The sequence below is a fragment of the Bombus vosnesenskii genome, unplaced genomic scaffold, assembly GCF_011952255.1.
Source record: "Bombus vosnesenskii isolate JDL3184/JDL3185 unplaced genomic scaffold, Bvos_JDL3184-5_v1.1 scf7180000013266, whole genome shotgun sequence".
Lineage (NCBI taxonomy): Eukaryota > Metazoa > Arthropoda > Insecta > Hymenoptera > Apidae > Bombus > Bombus vosnesenskii.
This window is the reverse complement of record NW_022882926.1, coordinates 568760-588364: the sequence shown is the minus strand read 5'-3', so window position 1 is coordinate 588364 and position 19605 is coordinate 568760. Positions and strand designations below refer to the sequence as shown.

General features: G+C 33.0%; 1 protein-coding gene across 5 annotated transcripts in view; it reads left to right on the top strand.

Annotated features, from left to right (window-relative positions):
• The window catches only part of LOC117230201 (probable G-protein coupled receptor CG31760), a 70406-nt gene that overhangs the window by 25708 nt on the left and 25093 nt on the right, over nt 1-19605 (top strand). For all 5 annotated transcript variants that reach the window (XM_033487356.1, XM_033487358.1, XM_033487357.1 and 2 more), the window contains exons 2-4: nt 9481-9638; nt 11332-11499; nt 18112-18316. In XM_033487356.1, the coding sequence (XP_033343247.1) occupies nt 11353-11499; nt 18112-18316 (352 nt within the window). In that variant the 5' untranslated portion in view covers nt 9481-9638; nt 11332-11352. The remainder of the gene's footprint in view (nt 1-9480; nt 9639-11331; nt 11500-18111; nt 18317-19605) is intronic.

The window sequence follows — 19605 nt, the reverse complement described above, 5'->3', positions numbered from 1 at the left end:
TCACCAGGGTATCTTATTCCTGCACTTTTTTTATTTCTTCAGACAATTCGCCTTCTACGAGGTGTCGATGGCGTTATATTTATGTTCATCACCTGACAATGAGTTTCATATACGGTTTTCAGTGACTTCCATCTCTTCCTTGACTCCTTGCTCTAGTTCTTTTTGTACAGAAGCTGGTTAGTCGCTATTGAGTTCCTATAAGTTTGCTCAGACGCACATGTAAAATTGTCGTTAAGTAAAAATGTGATTAACAATAGTCCTTCACTTGCCAGCTGCTGATCTGTTAAGTTATCTTTTTAAAATTTAGCATCACTTTCCATCTTCTAGAAGTGACAAAAGTGGATCTGGTTCTTCTATCGTGGATTTAGACTTGATAGGGACATAGTTGAAAGGTGCTCTTGAGAATGCAAGGGTACTCTTATCTGCAAATATCAAACCTCCAACTCCACTAATCCAAGCAACGTAGCGCACATTTACATCGTATCTGACAATTGGGTTACGATTAGGTTAGGGTTAGAGTTAGTGTTTGCTGTCTTTTCGGTAGATATCGTTTATTAATCAGCTCTGTCCGATATATAAACCTTGAACTAAAGTTTCCGCTTACCTTCATTGCCGTTGGGGTGCATTGCGGCTGTACTGTCTTGTGTCGAGGAAAGCTTCAGTTTTAAGGATCTACGACTTCTACCTCTACGTCTTCTACCTCGTTAGAACTTTAGCCATCGAAGATCGGCAATTTATTTCTCAGGAGGCCACGTGCTATCCCTCGGAAGGATCTCTTGCTTATTGGTTCCTTCCTTACTATCTTCCGCCTTTCTTAAGACGGAGGTACCTAGAACTTTTCGTTGTTTGGTTTGGCCAAGGACCTCATCGATCACTTCCGGACACGACCGGACTTTCATGAAGGTGGTCTGAACACATCGCGACACAAGTTACAGTCACGTCGCCTCCGCCTCGAATCTTCGAAAAGATATACAGGGTGTCCCACGCAATTGGAACTAGTCCTATAGCGTTAAAACGATAGAAAAGAAGAATTGATTTCATCAGGAAAAGTTAGATGTTTTCGATTAACGTATGACGCGGTACACGTATCTCCTTCGAAAGTGAAGGCGTTTCGATAATTTGAAGTTTAACTTTTTAAAATGGAATTATACATTTTTTTATACACCATTCTCTGCATTTTTAATTCTTGAACTTTTACTTAATTTTTCCTACTGAATTTTCATTCTGTCTCCTACCGTTCTAACGCTATGGCTTGTTCCAGGCATACCAGGTACAACGCTCATCTTACAATCAATGACCTTTGAGAGGAACTTGAGAGGAACCTTTCCTAAGATTCTAGGAATCGTCGACCAGCATGTTAGTGCGCGGATGGTGCACTGATTTTGGCCATATATTATCTCTGCACACATTTCATAGGACATCTCTATCGAGTTAAATCCTCCCTAAATTTATCCCTGTTTGAACAATCTACTCCGGTATTAGTCGGTTTTTGGGGCAAGACCCCGGCATAGTTCCGATCCTCTTATTTTCAAGTGTCACAGTTCTCAGCTAGTGGATCCGTTGGATCTGGGATCGCATTGGACTCGATTCTGTTATTCTATACTGTTCTATACCATTCTATATTATTCTATATTATTCTATTATTGGATGGTATTTTAGCAACATTCCTAGGGTGCGTATAGTTGGACGGCTAAGTCTCTTTGGTTTCCTGGCGTCCTTCTCTCGTCCCATTTCTTCGAGGAGCGAATACTTGGAAATGTGCACTCTTATGATTTTTCTATGCTATGACAGATGTCGACGGAATACCAAATATGTCTCGAGCAATGCATCTGTGTCTCTGTGAGCCTTCCTCTTCGCTACTTTGTGCTGTCTGCTCCTTTTTAGAAGGTGACGTTCTTTTAGACTCTATTGGTATTGACTCAATAGGCTGAAAGTTCCATTTCAGGATGGAAGGAAGCAAATATTTCTATCCTGTATCTCCCTAGGTTAGTCGCAGATGAGTTTCTACATTCGTAATGTACAGACTCACAATTTTTTCAAGATTCTCCATACAATTTTAATGCAGCTACGAGTACTAAGGGTCAATCCTACAGAGCTCGCTGTGCAAAAGGGACGGTTGCAATTACAAGGAGGGGACGTTGAACACCCTAGGGCCATCGTTCACAACTCAATTAACCCACGAGCTATTTAGCCGCCGGTACGATCGCTTACGTACATTTGATGATTGAGGTAAGTTTACGAAGGGTCTTGATATCCTTTGGAGGTTCTTGCATCTTAGTTTTACTGGCCAGAAATCTCGGCGGATAGCTCAGTTTGATCCGAGTTGATTGCAGAGTCGACCTAGCTCTCGCTCAGCTTGCAGTCATCGTTCTATTGGCCATCTGAAGATGCGTTTTGTTGGAATTCAACGAAAGCGTTTTAGAGGATAAATTAATTTGCTATGAAGAAATTCCGAGGTTACAATGCGTCTTAAAAATAAATATTTAGAAAAGTAAACATAAAGAAAGATTAATATGCAAGCTTTTTAAAAATTCTCTGCTTCAGACATGATCATCTTAGAAAGCCTGAAATCTGTTGAATGGCATAGTTATATAAATATCTGTACAGTTAGTATTATCCGAGATAGAAATTCAATTAAATCATCAAAACAAATTAAAATTTAGGCAAATTGGCTGGAATAGTCATTAATTATTCTTCTTAACTACTGATATTTTAGAAGTATGACATTTTCTATTGAGGATCATACACGAAATTAAGTGGTAAATTTTTGTTCATTGGTAACCCCTCATATTTAGAGTGAATCAATAACAGTTACGATTTAAAATAAACCACTTCCTGACACACTTTCAACGGTTCATTGATATGATATATTTGTTTGATATGAATATTCTATTTCGTGAGATACAAATAGAAACATTTCATAGTTTATATTTTATATTTTCTTCTCTATTCTATATTTCTCTATTTTTCGCAAGAGAAACACCAAATTTATATATATAATAACGACGATGATGATTGTGTAATTTGAAAAGTTATGATCTTAAGAAAAATGATTTATCAAAATATTTTCCATTTTTTCTTATCAATGAAAATTTATTGCCTCCAGTAAAGATACTCTGTGCGCAAACTTAATTCCCAATGCACAAACACTTATAATTTTAATAAATTGTATAGTTTTCTTTGTCCCCTAATTTTTGGAGTATTTTATTATCCATATAAATCAAGATTTTCTTCATAGATAAAAACAAATGAATTTTCAATAATCGTACCTTAGTTGGATTTAAAAATGCGATAAAAAACAAGACGTTTAACGCGACTTCGTAATACGTTTGGCCCTGAACAGGATTCCCGAGGGCAACGGAACTAGTTCGAGGTCTCACGTCGAGGAATGTTCATCAAGTAGACCTTTATCGCAAGAACCTTGACAGTCTTTTATATTAGTACACTTTAGAATCATGTCAATTGAAATAGACCAAATGGACAGTGATTACGAGAAACAGTGAAAAAGTTTTTTAATTGATAATTAGAGTTTCGAACACAAATTCAACGTAGGTAGTGTTATTCACGCAGTTAATGATAACCCAGCAATTTAAATTGTTATGTATAGTGATCCATGGAAGTAAGCACTTACTATAGAAAACTTTTACGAGATACAGTTCGAAATATCTTGAAATTTCATGAGCGCTGTAATGAGGAAAATATAGGAAAGCGTGTAGACTTTTGCAACTGATTGTAACTGTGACAAGATTTACGTGGAATTGTATCGGTTTGAAAGCGTCATTTTCTAAAGTATTTGCGGAATTTCAACTTTGCACTTATTTGAAAAATTTACACGTTTCATAGGAAAAATTGTCGTCTGTAAGTTACTATCTGTTTGTGCCAAACAACATCGAAAAGCGTCATTGTTCAAATGGAAAGACTGAGAGAATCAGTGTTCTCTTCAAAGCCGTGTACAGCCAACAAACAATATTTCCGATACAGTGACTGAGCGTTGGAATCGACATGTAGCTCTCTTAATTCTTTTGTTGGAAAAGCCAGTTCCAACCACCTAGACAAAAACTTATTAAAACTTGAATGAAACGTGCCGATGGGAAAAAGAACGTAACGAGGAATGTTTTAATCTGTTCGTCGAATCTATTACTCTTATCCATTGTTATAGTTTTCGAGATAAAACATCAATTTATAGAACTATTATTTCTCTCCGTTTTTTATGAATAAAATTGAAAGAGCAAAAGTACAGAGGCGAATTATCAAACTTGAGATCTAATGTGATATTGTCGAAAAATAAGATTTCTATTTTATGAAATTATGACATTTAATTATATGATTAAAGTTTGTAATTAATTATATAAATTTATATTTCGAAGACTATCTAGTATGTATCACCACTTTCTTTGAAATTAACTCGAAAGTGTATAGTTTCTTTAACCGTTGAAGTATTAGAAATTTTGCAGTGCAACGATAATATGAAAGATAATATAATTATTTTCTAATTGTTTTAAAGTGATAACTAAAGTGGACGTAAAACGAGCATATAATTATCACTGTTGTAAAAATATCGAATAAATACTTAACGATAACGTAACTGTACAAATTAAATTACAAAGCAAGTCTATTTTCGATAACATTGTAGGTTTTGTAATAAATACACAAAATTGCCTTATACGTATTTGTGTTACTTTGAAATAACGTTACACTTACGACAAACATTTTATCGCTTCAGTAGTTTAAACTATCATTAAATTATTGCATTAAACTGTATTCAAAGTATATTTCGTAGTATATTCAAAGTATATATTAATTTAAATTCCTGATTTCTCTTTATTACTTCACTACGATTATCGATTTAACATTATCCAGACTTTGTTCCTTCCACTCGATTTCCGTTCTTTTCAGCACCAAGAAGCTATGATTTAACCGTTCAATGAATTGCTAATTCATTCTTAGCTCGTACAATCAGTAAACACATGTATTACACATACATATATACAATAATTTTCTTGTTTCCTGATGCCACCTGTAATAAGGAATATACCATAAAATGAAATAAATATATAATGATATATAAATAAAAATCTACTGTCGATAGAAAATGTTCAAATTGGAAAATATATGAAATATCACAGAAAAGCTTGGAAAGTATGAGCTCTTACTAAAACTTTTCGCTAACGAAAAGCGTTTCTCTTCCAAAAGCATAACTTGTACATTCGTCAAACAGTGTAGTTTAATTTGAAGCATACCTAAACTTAGTTTTAATTTCACCATATTTCACGACAAAAGCTGTATCATAATTTCATTTTCCACCAAGTTATCCACTCGTCTTTGACAAGTGAAACGTGAGGATTTACTCAGCCTTCAACATATTCTGTGTATCCCTCTCAATAACCTGATACATATCAATACGCACGTGGCTATAAATTCACATAAGTGTGTGTGTAATATACTAGGCAAAATATAAATTTAAAAACAAAATTTCGGCTAATAGCCAGAACATGGCAGAATTTGGTTATTGTGATGAAATGAATGAAAAATTCTGCGACGTATAAAGAAGCTAACTTTCTTCTTGCTATTATAAGAAGTTAATCAGGCAAAAAGATACTAGATTCCAAGTTAGATTCAAGTCTCAATTTTACGACGAAAAAGATTTTAATAACTATAATCGCTAATTTAATATGCGATTAAGCAACTAATTCAATCCTTGATCCATTTAACAATTAAATATTCGCTCTAATCTTAAGTTACGATTATACATAGATCGAATAAAAATTTCAAAGGTTTGATAATAAAATATTTTGCTTGAAATCTATAATTGCTAATTACATTAAACATCGCCTAATTGATTCATATAAACATACATCTTTGTTGACTTCGCCTTCGAAAAATTGTTGCGTATCCGATTATGTTAGCGTTTATAAATCAAAGATTATTATATAATCTAATATATATCTGTAACACAAGATATTCGAGTTTTTGTCGTCACGTGGAAGTTACAATGTTGAATCCTTATTTTAAAAATGTTGAAAAATGTGGGATCGAGAAGAAAACGTTGTAAGTTACAGATTTTACATCGATGGTTTCATCGATGGAACTAATCGCTTACAATCCTTTAAAAATTCAATTGAAAAGTTTTCTTTACAACAGCTCCAACAGCTGTAAGAATTATAGTTGTATATTTGGATTTGATTCTCAAATAACGAGATAAAGAAAAAACGGCTTCCTCCAGGCACTACATCTCGAGAGCAGACAAGAGGCAAAAAACATTTTCAATTACGTGCAATCAACTATAAGGGTGGGAAGACTATACTTACAATTAGATGAATAGGGAAGGAACAGAATTATAACGATAAACCTCGATATATAAAAGAAGATATTTTTATATAGAGACACAAATATAAATATACTTAACTGCATATACATACATATATCATTGTATTAATATAGCTATACAGTACTATGATATAGTACTGTGATGATATGTAACTAAATAAATGATATCTAGCGTAAATATGTTATTTCAACCACATCATACGTGCCTTATGGTGTAAAATATTTAATCTGCTGTATGATTTACAGAAAGAAAACGTTAAATATCTTGAATAATTTAAGCTCTCTGAGAATATGCTGGAAATCTCCCACGTGTATCCTATCTCTTGTAATTACAGTAGAAGTTTGTCTATCAGCAAATGATTTATTATTTTATACAAAGAACACAGACGTGCGAGTAATAACTTCTCAAGTTATTCTGCGAGGCACGTTAAATAAGCTACAAATTTTGGCAAATAAATCAGGTTCCAGTTTCTTCTAAAATGAAATGCACTGAATACGAAATTATTTGTCGGAAATAAGTTTGATTAATAAACAGATCAACTGAATTCAAATTTTAGGTATGCTAATCGTTAAGAAATTATGATTCGATATTAAATTATGAATTTTAAAGAAGAACGTAATATTTGTTTAAACATTTTGAGAGTAATAGCAGATATAATTTGAATTAATAAATACGTACACAGCTATTGTTAAATCTAAGATCGGTTATGGTACAATTACTTACGAATCAACAAATAAATTTGTTTTTAGGAAACTAGAATCTATACACAATTCTGTCTTAGAAATAACAACCAGAATACTCAAAATTAGCTTTACTTCGCTATTCTATCTACTTCACTAAACAATTATGTATATAGATTTTTATAAATTTGTATAAACGTATATATTGCAGTCTTCTGATCTTTTATCCACCATAACTTATCTAAAAATATTACACCTCGATTCATCGGAGAATACGTATTATTTTGTTTCAAAATGTATTATATCAGCTTCAAATAAATTTATAGTCATTTATAGATCAAAAGTTCGTCTATCGCGAAAACTAATATACAGCAAAGTAAAGTTTAAAATTCGAAGTAAAAGTTTAAACGATTGAAAGTTCGAAATTCGTAAAACATAAGTTTTGGTACGTTCTAAGGCGAGCAAACTTGTAAAACGATCCGAAGGCTATAAAATTCTAAAATTATCCGAAGTAGTACGAAAGTCTAAAATACAAACAAACTGTGAAATGTTCTAATCTTCCGTTTCTGATTCTGAAGGTCTCACACCCTTCAAAAACTTCCCTCCAAGATTAGCTTGGAGGATCGCGTCTCTTTGGTGGAACGTAGGATTAGTCAATTATCAATTATATCTCGCAAGTCAGCCTCCTGATAATACGATACTTCCGAGTATATGAAAAATTGCTGCGCTTATGTCTTCTGTTCTCAAGAAAATCGACGGGTGTTTACGCTAAATTGCGCGAGAGTTTACGATGATGTTAAATGCCGTTGAGAGTGACGTGACTGGGAAATATCATTTTGACTTTTACGATCAAGTTCACATTTCAACCAGCCAAAGTGTTCGAAAAAATATATCTATCGGCGTACTGAGTACGCGAAAATGTCAATTCGTCCAAGATGCCCGAGTATGCATCGCAATACGCGTATGATATGGAGATACCGAATATAAAATATTCAAATTTTCCAAAGCATTAGATATCCGACGGTGTCGAATATTTTTAATAAAATTGACTATTATGAAAAAGAATTAGACATTACAATTTTGTGAATTTCTAAAACTTTTGTATAATAATTACTATATTTAAATGCACATGCATGTTCCTTTATTAAAAAGTGTTCTCGCGAGCAAAATGGGTTATTTGTTCTCCATATATTTAGCAGTAAATATTTCATCGTATTTACTGTTAACGAGGAAATAATTACTTTTGTCACAGAAAACAATTCATTCTTCAATTTATATATGAATAGTTGTATAATATTTATATATCGATAATTTTAACACCAAATTTAATCATCAAATTGTTTGAACAAACAGCCGTCAAATAATTTGGGGATCCATTATAGGTGTATAATAAATGGTAAACTTATTTTGTAAATGCAGGAGCCAGAAGTAGAAAGAGAAATTTATAACGGCGCGCAATCATATCATTGGGCGAATTGTACGAAGACCCTCGAGGAACCCTATCATGGACTACTTTATTTAAATTAGCGCCTCTTCTAGCACGAAGCACGACACTGAAATAATTTTCACCGCGAGCACGATGTTGATATTACAACAGTGTTTCAAAAGGGAAAACTCTTCTGCTACAACATAAAGTATGTCGTGCAAAAAATAATGTCCTTCCCTAAAGGAAGAATTATATTTCCAATTTGTTTGTTTCGGTTACATTATTAAACCACCGAAACACTTTGAACGGCGTATTACGCTGAAATATTAAAAATCTACTAAATTCGGGTCTATCACATATATTATTATTCGTGTAAAAATGAGTAAATATGCATCGACAATTTAAACAAATATTTTTCTCTGGAAAATAAAATATATTGCACTTTTATATATTCGAGACATTTTATATTGCAAATTACATTCATACGAAATGTAAAACAAATGTCTCGTCAAGAATACTTCATCCGATAATATGAATTATAATTATTTTCAGTGGTTTTTATATCACAATAACATCGCAGAAGACGGTACTTTTGATATTTTTAAACAAATTTCTAAATCGATATGAAATTTTTGTCAATCTGAATGACGTCCCTGCTCGTGTGTATACGTAAAATAGTCAGTGATTTTGTATACATATGATCTAAAGTAATCTGGGTTATGGCAATTCGATATAAACGGTGGAACTTTATATCTTCAAGCTCGCATTGAGCAAATCCGAATTTGGTTGATTCCATGTAAAAGTCACAAATCATAAATAGCGTAACCAATTAATTAAATTACTAAACTCTGTTACCTAAGCATTAACGTATTCTGTAATATTTGTAATATTTTAATAAATGTAATATTTATATATTTTGTAATGTTTTAACTAACGTTTTAATAAATGTAACTTGTCTTAGATATAATGACTTGTCTTAGATATCGCTGTATCGTGTTTGTTAAATAAATGTTACAATGCATAAACAAATAATTTCTGTTTAACAGAACCACCTCTTCGTGATGAACAATCGGTGAAAGTGGCAGGTAATCAAAGAAGATTAAGAAAATCATCGAGGAGAATGTCGAGGAAATCAGAGGGGGTGGATGAACGCCCCATGGATCCGGGGCTCAAACTTGGTACCACTTGAATGCAAAAGAAAAAGGTTCGTTTTTATACGAAACAGAAGTTTCCATATTCTTACTTAATTCGGTAGATATTAGTTTCTGTATCACAATACTTAAATATGCTAACAATAAGCAAACGATTTAGTTTTACGATCAAACATCGTGCAAAGTGTCAGATTTTAATCTATTGTATTATATTATTGCCATTATTTTGAGTAATACGTTTAATTACAAAGTTTGTTTATTTATGCAGGACGTATTTACAAATATGTTTAATTAAGAAAGACAGGAAAAATAAATTGCCAAATACAAATATTAAAGTCGGGCGAAAGTTACCTATATTTTTTGAAATTGTATCAAATGCTTTTTATGCGTAAAAAGGAGCTTGAATCTACAGTTACTCTGATGACTAATTAGGCATCTTATGACTGATTTAAAACAGAGTAACTGCTTTGAAAGTGGATCAAACGACTTGAGTTTTTTTTTAAAGTTAAAAGGATTAAAGTTGACTTGGTGAGCTATATAGAGTTGTATTAATATCTATAATTAATTTCTATTAATATCTATAAGTAACTAAAAAGCTTCGTGAAGCTTTCTCTCACAGAAATGTAAATATGCTTCAAAATATTTTGGATTCATTAGAAGAGCTATAATTACGATCAAGCAACTGGAAATTACTAACATCCAAAGAATTTGCCAGAAGTTCTAAATCAAACATACAAGTAAATACTTGAAATTGTAACACTGAATAAACATACTTGAAAATTCGTTTCTGTAACATGTACTTAAATTACGTATGTATGTATAATTGTACAACACGTATCACTTAAAATATTATTTTTATCGTTAGATTTGTTACAGTTCTAAATCATCAGCTACGACTCTATATTACTATATACCTTCCTCTGTATGCACAATTAACAATTTTACTATTTTATTCTAGAAATTAATTACACTGTAACGAATTTAATAAATGTAGTCGTCTTAATCAAATAAAATCGACAGATTTCTAGTAATACGAAATTTATATTTTATTAATGTAAATTTTACCGATATCTGCAAAGTGAACTCTATATGTTTTCTTATGTTAGAAAATAATTGTATTCCTATCCAGTATATGAGCTGGGAAACTTTTTTGCTTACGTAATCCATATCAATATGTCTGAAATTGTGTCATAGTCTGCTATGATTAAGTTCAATGGTAAACTGAAAATATTCTTTGTTTACCAATGTACATCTTTTTTTTTTTACCTGTTTTAAGTTAATACCCTTATACGTTTGTTTACAAGTCAAAGAATTTCCAATCGAGCTCTGTTTGATTATTTCGATGTCGAAGAAGCAGAGTTATCGTTACACTTGTGAGCTCAAATTAGTAACATTACTAACAATACGTTTTCTTCAATTCAAAAATTCTACATTATTTTCTCGATCATCGAATACGTGCCATTTATACAGAAATTATTATTAGTTTAATTGAAATATATATATAATATTGATTGACTAAATTATGTTAGTAAATTTACTTGTAGTATCTCAATAGTTACAAAGCCCTAAATTGCTTCCAAAGTCTACTTATAGTCTATCTTAACATTGTTCAACGTTGTGTATTGCTACTAAGCATCAAGATTACAAATATTGATTCTCTGTTTATCAGTTGTCCTTCGTTCCATCATATATGTAACTATTTCTGAACAGCGACAAAGAATAAATTGACGAGCACTTGTTTTAAAGTACAAATGAGCAGTACGCGGGATGGGCAAATCTTGGCTTTGGGCCCTGTTTCCTGCGACGATGACGACGATGACAATGATGGCGTACGTTACTGTAACGACGGCTACCTCGACCTCGGTACCGTCTCTTTCTACAACTACCAGCAGCGAGATTTTCGATACGAAAAGGGTAAAGTGTTTTAATATCTCTCAATTTCTCCTTCAGTGGCCTTCTTGTTTAACTTGGACAAACTTTCTTATGTTTCATAATGTAATTAATTAACAGGCCATTGAAATATTACGTTATTCTATTTATTAACATTTTCTCATAGACTGCATGTTCTTTGTTCTTCTACATATTTTAAACGATGAATACTTCTCTTTCACGATCCTTTGCTCAAAGCATTACCAATTGACTCATTCGAATCTGAATACATCGTTAAATAATATCGGACTGGCACTGTACTAAGTGAGATATAACATTGACCTAACATCTAGTGAGTTGTTAATTCACACGAGTCTCTTAGTTTTCGAATCTTTCTATTATTTTCGCGTTATTTCTAAACAAATCGATTCAACGTATGATAAGGCTCATAATACTGAAAAGTATTTTTTTATCTTAATTTATATTTGGTTCTATTATATTTGATAATTTAGAACGACGTGAATGCGATGACAAAATGTCACATTGGTTTTATAGAACCGCCTTTAGAAGGCTACAATATGAAACACATGATGCTTTATTCTTTCATAAAATACTGTTCGCTGAACACGAACGTTACAACAAATAGAGATCTATTGTAACAGCACTCAATAATTGATATTGTATATTCGTTATTTTCTTTATGCCCTACGTTGTTAAGGCATTCAACGTTAAAACTAGAAAACGGATGCTTGTACATTAGAATTAACTTATCTTCGTTCCTGATTCCGCTGACACAAAATACAAAGAAGAACTTCCGTAATTTAGAATGAATTGCAAATTGCTTAAATTTAGTATATAGCGTTTAATTTGATACCGAGTTCCAAGAAATAATCTTCAGAGAACAACAGCAATTACCAAATCTCACTACAGAGGGGAGAATGCGCTCGATAGGTTCTATTTCCCAACGATCTACCATTCCATTGGTTTGGGCATTCAAGCTGTCACTAACAAGATTACTGACTTCTAACTCCACTTAGCACATAGGTCTGTATAAAAAGGAATTTGCGGAACGTCAATCTCCCCACAATGCGAAAGATGCGGCAACTTCTCACAATAATTGCAGAATTCTGCTCTACTATCATAGCGATTCAACAGTATAGAATAGCAATCATGCTTTTATTTCAAGTGGAAAATGTGACTTTCTTCGAATAGCTGTATCATGTACATCAATCCTAGCAATTGTATTAAAATTGGAAATGTCGAATTCTATCATCCTAAGACTCGTGATTAGATTCAAAATTCTTGTAGTCTCGCCGTGTCTGCCTCGGTTAATTTTTACTTTAATTGTGACAAGAACTTACAACGAATATTAAGTAATTAATTATTTAATCGAGATATCATTTCTATTTGAAATATGATGGCTGCTAACGAATGGATTCGAGTTCGTTTGAATAAAATAAAACAGTTGGCTTTAAAGAGATTATTGTTATACACGCTTGCGTTGTACATATATACGGGTAACGTATGATCGTGTAAGTGAATTTTGGTTGCAATGGTGCGCTTGCATCAGGCGAATGAATACCCTTTCGTTCCTCACTCTAGCAAAATTAAAAAATAAAAGTGGAAACGCGTATCCGTTGCAGAATTCAGTTTCGTGGATCCAATCGAGCATTCTCGAATGCTCTACGGACGCTTCAAAAACGCTCCGACTGTTTTTATTGCGTAAATATCGAGCGAATGCTTTCATGGCGTGTTCTTGCAAATATTTGATTAACTTTAAGTGGCAAAAAGAAAGCGACGATATGAGGTTTCCTGACTATTTTGTACAATAAATATCATCCGTACGCGCGTACAGAAAGTTCAATTCATTTTATTTCCACCGGTTATACGTACAATTTGTTCGTTCGTGTTTTCGGCCAGTGTTTATACCAACTTGCTTATTTCCCTTCTGCAGAATTAAAGTCTTCCGCTGTTCGCCAAAAAAGTTTGTAATTAGTAATAACAAAAGAAGTACGTACACTTTATATGTCGAAATACACCCTCGAAATTTGTTACTGTATATCGATGGAAGTAGAAGTTAGCAAATAGATGTTGCATCGCGACCTAAGCTATGAGAATTGGAGTGTTGAAATTTATCAAAAATAGAGAGTCAAGAAAAATAACACAAATGTGGAGAAGAGATTAAGCTAAAATTATAACGCGAATTTGCAGTCACCTGAAAGAACCGATTATATTACATCACGTAATTCTGTACTCAGAGTAAACGTAATTTTATTTGAACGTCCTTTTCCATAGCTCGAATCGACTACGACTACACGAAAGGAGGCCGATGCCCCCGAATCGATGTGTTTGCGTTAATTAGTCTAGGGTCAAACACGGCCTAGTAGGAGCAAAGGTTCTTCCCATGTAACATATCCTAGTTGACTTCCTAGATGTTCCAATTGATTAGGGCTACACATCCTCGACCGAACAGCGAAACCAATATTCATCTGACAACATTTCAACAAGCTTATGGCGCTTCGGCTGAGTTTCAAATTAACTCACAATGCGCGCAAGTTGTGCCTTGTGTCGGTTGGAGAGGAATCGATAATCGTGAGAATGAAAATATTGCAAGTAACTGCGTTAATCAATTGTTTATTTAATAATAGCTAATATTTAATAATATTTAATAATAAAGTAATAAAAATTGAAAACTAACGTTCGTTAGAAATAAATTTCATTAGAAAAGTCATGATCTTATCAAAATTCAGAATTATTACAGTTCAATGTGTTCGACTAAACATTCATTTTCTTGAAATTCAGAGAGATATATACAATAGTGATATAAGCAAAGTCTATTAGTAGTTACATTGCAAGTCATTGAAATTATACTAGCATCAGACAAATGCTCTTTAACATTCAGAAAAGTTGTGGAGATAAAATAATAATTTAATCAAATATTATACAAATATTCAATATTCGTTAAGAATTAGAGCTATAAAAAATTATTAAAGGTATATTATCTTCTTTTAAATTATAGAGTAACTGCAAGTTTTAATATGTTCCATAAGTAAAACTAACAATTGATATTACGACACTAAATTTTCCTTTGTGGAAAGTTTACCAAGTAAAAATTGGTAATGCATGCATTGAAATGAAAAAAGGACAAGCAAAAAGTTCGTAATATGATAGATTAATTTTTTGGAACTAAAATAAATATTTAATACAACGTTGTATCGAATTTGTTATTATTTCTTATTTTTGTTGTAGGTGTTTTTAAATAAAGTATACTTCTACAGACTTTTTTTCTCATTTTTACTCTTAGAATATAGTTCTACCTCTTGATGGAATAAACCAAAAGCTCTCCCTGCAAGGAATGATACAATAGAGATAGGGTAGACAAGAGCTATCACCTAACACCCTCGGCTAACTAATAACCCTCATCCATCCTGTTCACATCGCACAAGGGAAAACCACGATCTACATAAAATTGGCTTTTAAATTTTTAAGCTAGTTAGCATAATCAAATTCTAAAGTACTACAATTTTTTCTAACAATAGATTAATTTTTGTTGTAAATTTACACCGCATTTTTATCTGGATCAAAAGAAAAGGGCTATGTTTCGTAGGGAAGAGATACGTATAGCGGTTAATATTTAGTATTTGGAATTCGAATTTAAATCCAAGTGAACAGATTTCAATTTTACGAATCAACATTGAATGATCCTATTTAATATATTGCAATTTATGTTTGCTAAATTTATTTGCCTACATTTTCTACCATATACAAAAAAATTTATTCTTCCGCAATGAGATTGATAACAGTTGAAGACAAGGCATAGTTGGATCGTTAAATGTAAATTCTGGAAAAAAAGATATTTCATATGCATCGATCTAATACTTTAATTAGACAAACACGCACACACATGTAATAACAAAATGTACATATGTATTCGCAACTGGTGTTCTAAGATTTGCATAAATATGAAAAGCAGTTTCATATTCGCGTATATCCGTTTGTAAAGGCAAATTTTAGTATAGATGAAATAGAAATCTCTGTAGCAGAGGTAAGTAAAATTATGCACTGATAAATGAACAAATCGAAGTATACCTATTACAAGATGTTCAGCTTCCTCCTTGCTAGAACCATATTTTCTTACATTCTCTGGCATAAACACTCCACTCGTCTTCAGGAGTACCACTTTATCGATGATCTCCCTCTCCCTCTTTCTTTCTCTCTGTCTGACCTTTTCTCTTTCGTTTTTCGTTCTTTACTACCAAGTGCAACTTCAATCCTTTCGATGCGTTCGGTGTGGATTACTTCAACGTATTTCTCCGTCGAGACGTACCTCTCAGGGAATTCGTAAATGCAACAAACGCTGTGTACGGGATGTATATTCCTAATATTTATCGCAGTCTGTAATCTCTAGACTACGGAACTTGCTCAGGTTTGCTTCGGCTATATCTCGCGCAAAGCGGTTTTGCTGCGTAGGCAGCTAAGCTGAGCTACTGGCATAACCTTCAACTCTGCTCAGATAGTTTGTAAATTTCAAGTTTAACGACCGTCGATGAGAGGAACAGTTGTTTTCTCCCATTTAACGAGACGCGACAGAAATCTCAAGACGGTTCTAGCTCGCGTGGTTCCGCCTGGATGCCTGCATAATAACACGACTTGTTGACAAGCAACAACTGGAAATAACTATCGCTGTCGCGACGCCGAACGCCACATTCCATGCTGTAGAGAATGTCTTTCCTGTTGGCAGAGAACGAGATATTATCATCGGCCACCCATCAGAGTTAGAGATACGAAGCTTAGCTTTTGCACGCCTTTACAGAAGTGTACGGCAGTTATTGCTTGGTTCACTCTCTGGAGGAGAAAACGACTGGGTAGCGGTAGCCTACCGAAGAGGAGAGTACGGAGAGTCACCTGGGTCCCTAAGAATGCACAGAGACGACTACCTGGCTCGACCCTTGGAATGGAAACAGCGATTGAATTATTCGGTAGTCGCCTTTCAGGAAAAGAGCACCATCGGACTGTCTGAACGTACGCGAAATACATAATATTGTGATAAGAGTGGAAAGACTAAAGAGTGGAAAACGACTGGTAGCCTAATAAACCCAATAAAGAGAGTACAAGGGTTCATCTGGACGCTTGAGAATGCACAGAAAGAACTGCTTCATCCGCCGGAATAAAGAGAACAATTGGATTATCCAAGAGGAGGAGTACAAGTAGATTCTGGACGTACGCGAGACACATAATATTGTGACAAATAAGTATTATCACTTGGGTCACACTCTGGAGGAGAGAGCGGCTGGAGTATCTACCGGGCAGCTGCCAGAGAGGAGAATATAAGGAGTCTTCTGGACGCCTCATCGCAATAATTACAATACGAGGTTTCGGTTGCTTAAAATCGGACATCCGAAAGCGAAACATTTACCGATTTTGTTGAATTTAACTGTATTTGAATTGGGCTTGTAACATTCGTAAAAATGGATAATCTTCTACGCGTGTCCTACTACACGGAGAAATATGAAGGCATTATACGAGTCACGTATTACCGTGTGAACGGATGCGATATGAGAATAAAAATGAGAACAGGAGAAGTAGATAAAGGGTCTTTCTACGTAGAGACCTCCTCTACCGTTGTTTTTGTGTGTTACGTTTACTTAAGTATTAAGGATTATTAAGTATTAATTAGGAGTTTTAAGAATGTGAAGAATTTTAGCTATTCTCAGAGATGTAAAAGCTTTAATCAAAGAAAGTTTGTTCTGTCAAATAAATTTGGACTTTTTAGTTTACAAAACTACGAACTATGTTATTATTATCAATGTTTGAATCATTGCGAAATTAAGGACACGATGGAACATGAATGTCGCTTTATGTATCGAGTTTGATAAGTTGAGATTAGATCTGTGTTATATCTCACTAATCGCAATTTACTTTTGTGTAAAAAAAAGTTCTCGATAAGAACCTATTAACATACTTTCGGATCATTAATTTCAGAATTTTCACTCATTTCGTTTATTTCTTTTAAACCCATTTATTACTCAAACAATTACGCTCCTAGTTATTTTTTCGAGATCTGTTCAATTTACGTGCGCATACTACGGATTTGCTTAGATATTAATATATAATTATGTATTATATTTTTATTCATGCATGAATATATATGATACAATTACAGGGATACAATTGCAGTTTAAGGGAACAACAAAAATCATTTACATTTTAAGAAAAGAGAACTCCTCGTACTTAATTTATAGCATCGAAATTGTTTGCGTTAGATAAAAAGAAATAGTTATTGGACGATACCATTAGATAATCATTCAATTTGAAACGCAGGTTATACTCTAAAACAAATATCTGTATTGTACTCATTATGTTACTGTACACAATTCCATATAAAATGTACGTATATATTTATAAATAATTTACTTGCTTACGTATTGAAAAATACTCGTAAAATTAATTTATCATCGATTCTATTAAATTTATAAAAACACATCGTGTGAAAGTTGTTCATATTTGTGTGAATCAATTTACTAAAGTGTGACAACGTACGATAATTATAATGTTGAAGGAGATAAAGAAAAATGTTTAAATTCGAAGCAAGATGTCACTTCGTTTTAAATTCTCATTACTTAATTAATACGATCCATAAATTGTGTTAATTGAAAGGCGGGTATCGAGGAAGCTCTGGACGTGATAGAGGCGGCATCGACTGGATCGCTGGGTGAAGATTGTGCCACGACAGCTGGTTTTAAATCCTTGCCAGCTATCGTAGCACTTGATCCTCGACGTTACGATACAGCACGTCAAAAAGCTGACATGACAGCCCTGATGCTCCAAAATCTTGGCACTATCGGAGTATCAAGGCACAATGGTGAGTTACTAATAATAATTGCTAGAAACTTACGATGAAAAATCCTATGTAAGGTTTAAACTACAATCATTATAAAAATATTGAAGCAACAATGATAAGGAACAATTATACAGTACATAATATTATTATCTTTTTAGTTACAAGCTTAGTTACACTTTTAATATATAATAGTAAACGCTATCAACTTTATCTAATATTTACATCGAATATTATCAACTATAAAATGAGTACATTATTAATATCGATAATTCGAATAAATGAGGGATCTAATATATGTTTAAAGAATTATCTTATCGGAATTCAATTTCATAATCAATTGAATCAAGTAAAAGAATATTATCATCTAATGATAGTGTTGGTGATAAACCAAAATTTCTGATTTTCTGGTGAAATCAAAATAGAATAAGTTATATGATTGTAACGATCATACAGCGAATTGATTATTTTATGTAAAAACATAGTGATCATAATGCAAACAATTTATTACAGTCACTTAAAACTCAACCTATCGCCAATAACGTCCTGGAGTCGTTAATCACCGACAATCTCAGGATCAGCTAAATCATTTAAGTCAAATAAACAATAATCGTTGTAAAATTGTCAATTTCAATGGCATAAGAAGAATGTAAAATGTCATGGACTCATAGAATATTCAATACATTCTCTGTTCTGTTATTTTGGTAAAACTTATCACGATTAGATATTTTCTCTATAATTTACACTTTCTGAGAAAAACATTGAAAGAAGTATTATTAACAAACATAATCGGTCAATGAATAAAATAAATTATGTTGCAACAGATTATCTTTCAAATATTCGTTAACCTTTCAACTGTGCGTGTATTTTGAAGAAGTATATAATATTGTAAAAATTGTACCGATGCCAATTATAACGAACAAACTTATCAAGCGGAAGACTGTCGGAGTTTTAAATAGCAGATAACACACCGTTTCCTGACTATCCTCCAACATAAATGAAGACAATAAACAGCTGGCATTTCGTATCTAAAGTATTAAAACAATTCCCAAAGAATACATCTTTTATGCCACTTTAACCACTCGCGCAGACAGTGACGGCTACAGTAAAATTCCATTTATCGCAACTCCATTTAGTGGAATGAAATTTGAAATTTTAATTAATATCCGATCAAATGAACTCCTATCGATTCAACTCACTTATCTGAACACGAACCCTTACTATATGTATCTGAATTCCCGATCGATTCAGACAAATGGAGTTTTATCATAACATTTCACAATAGATTTACAAGTACCTTACGCGTTGTTACG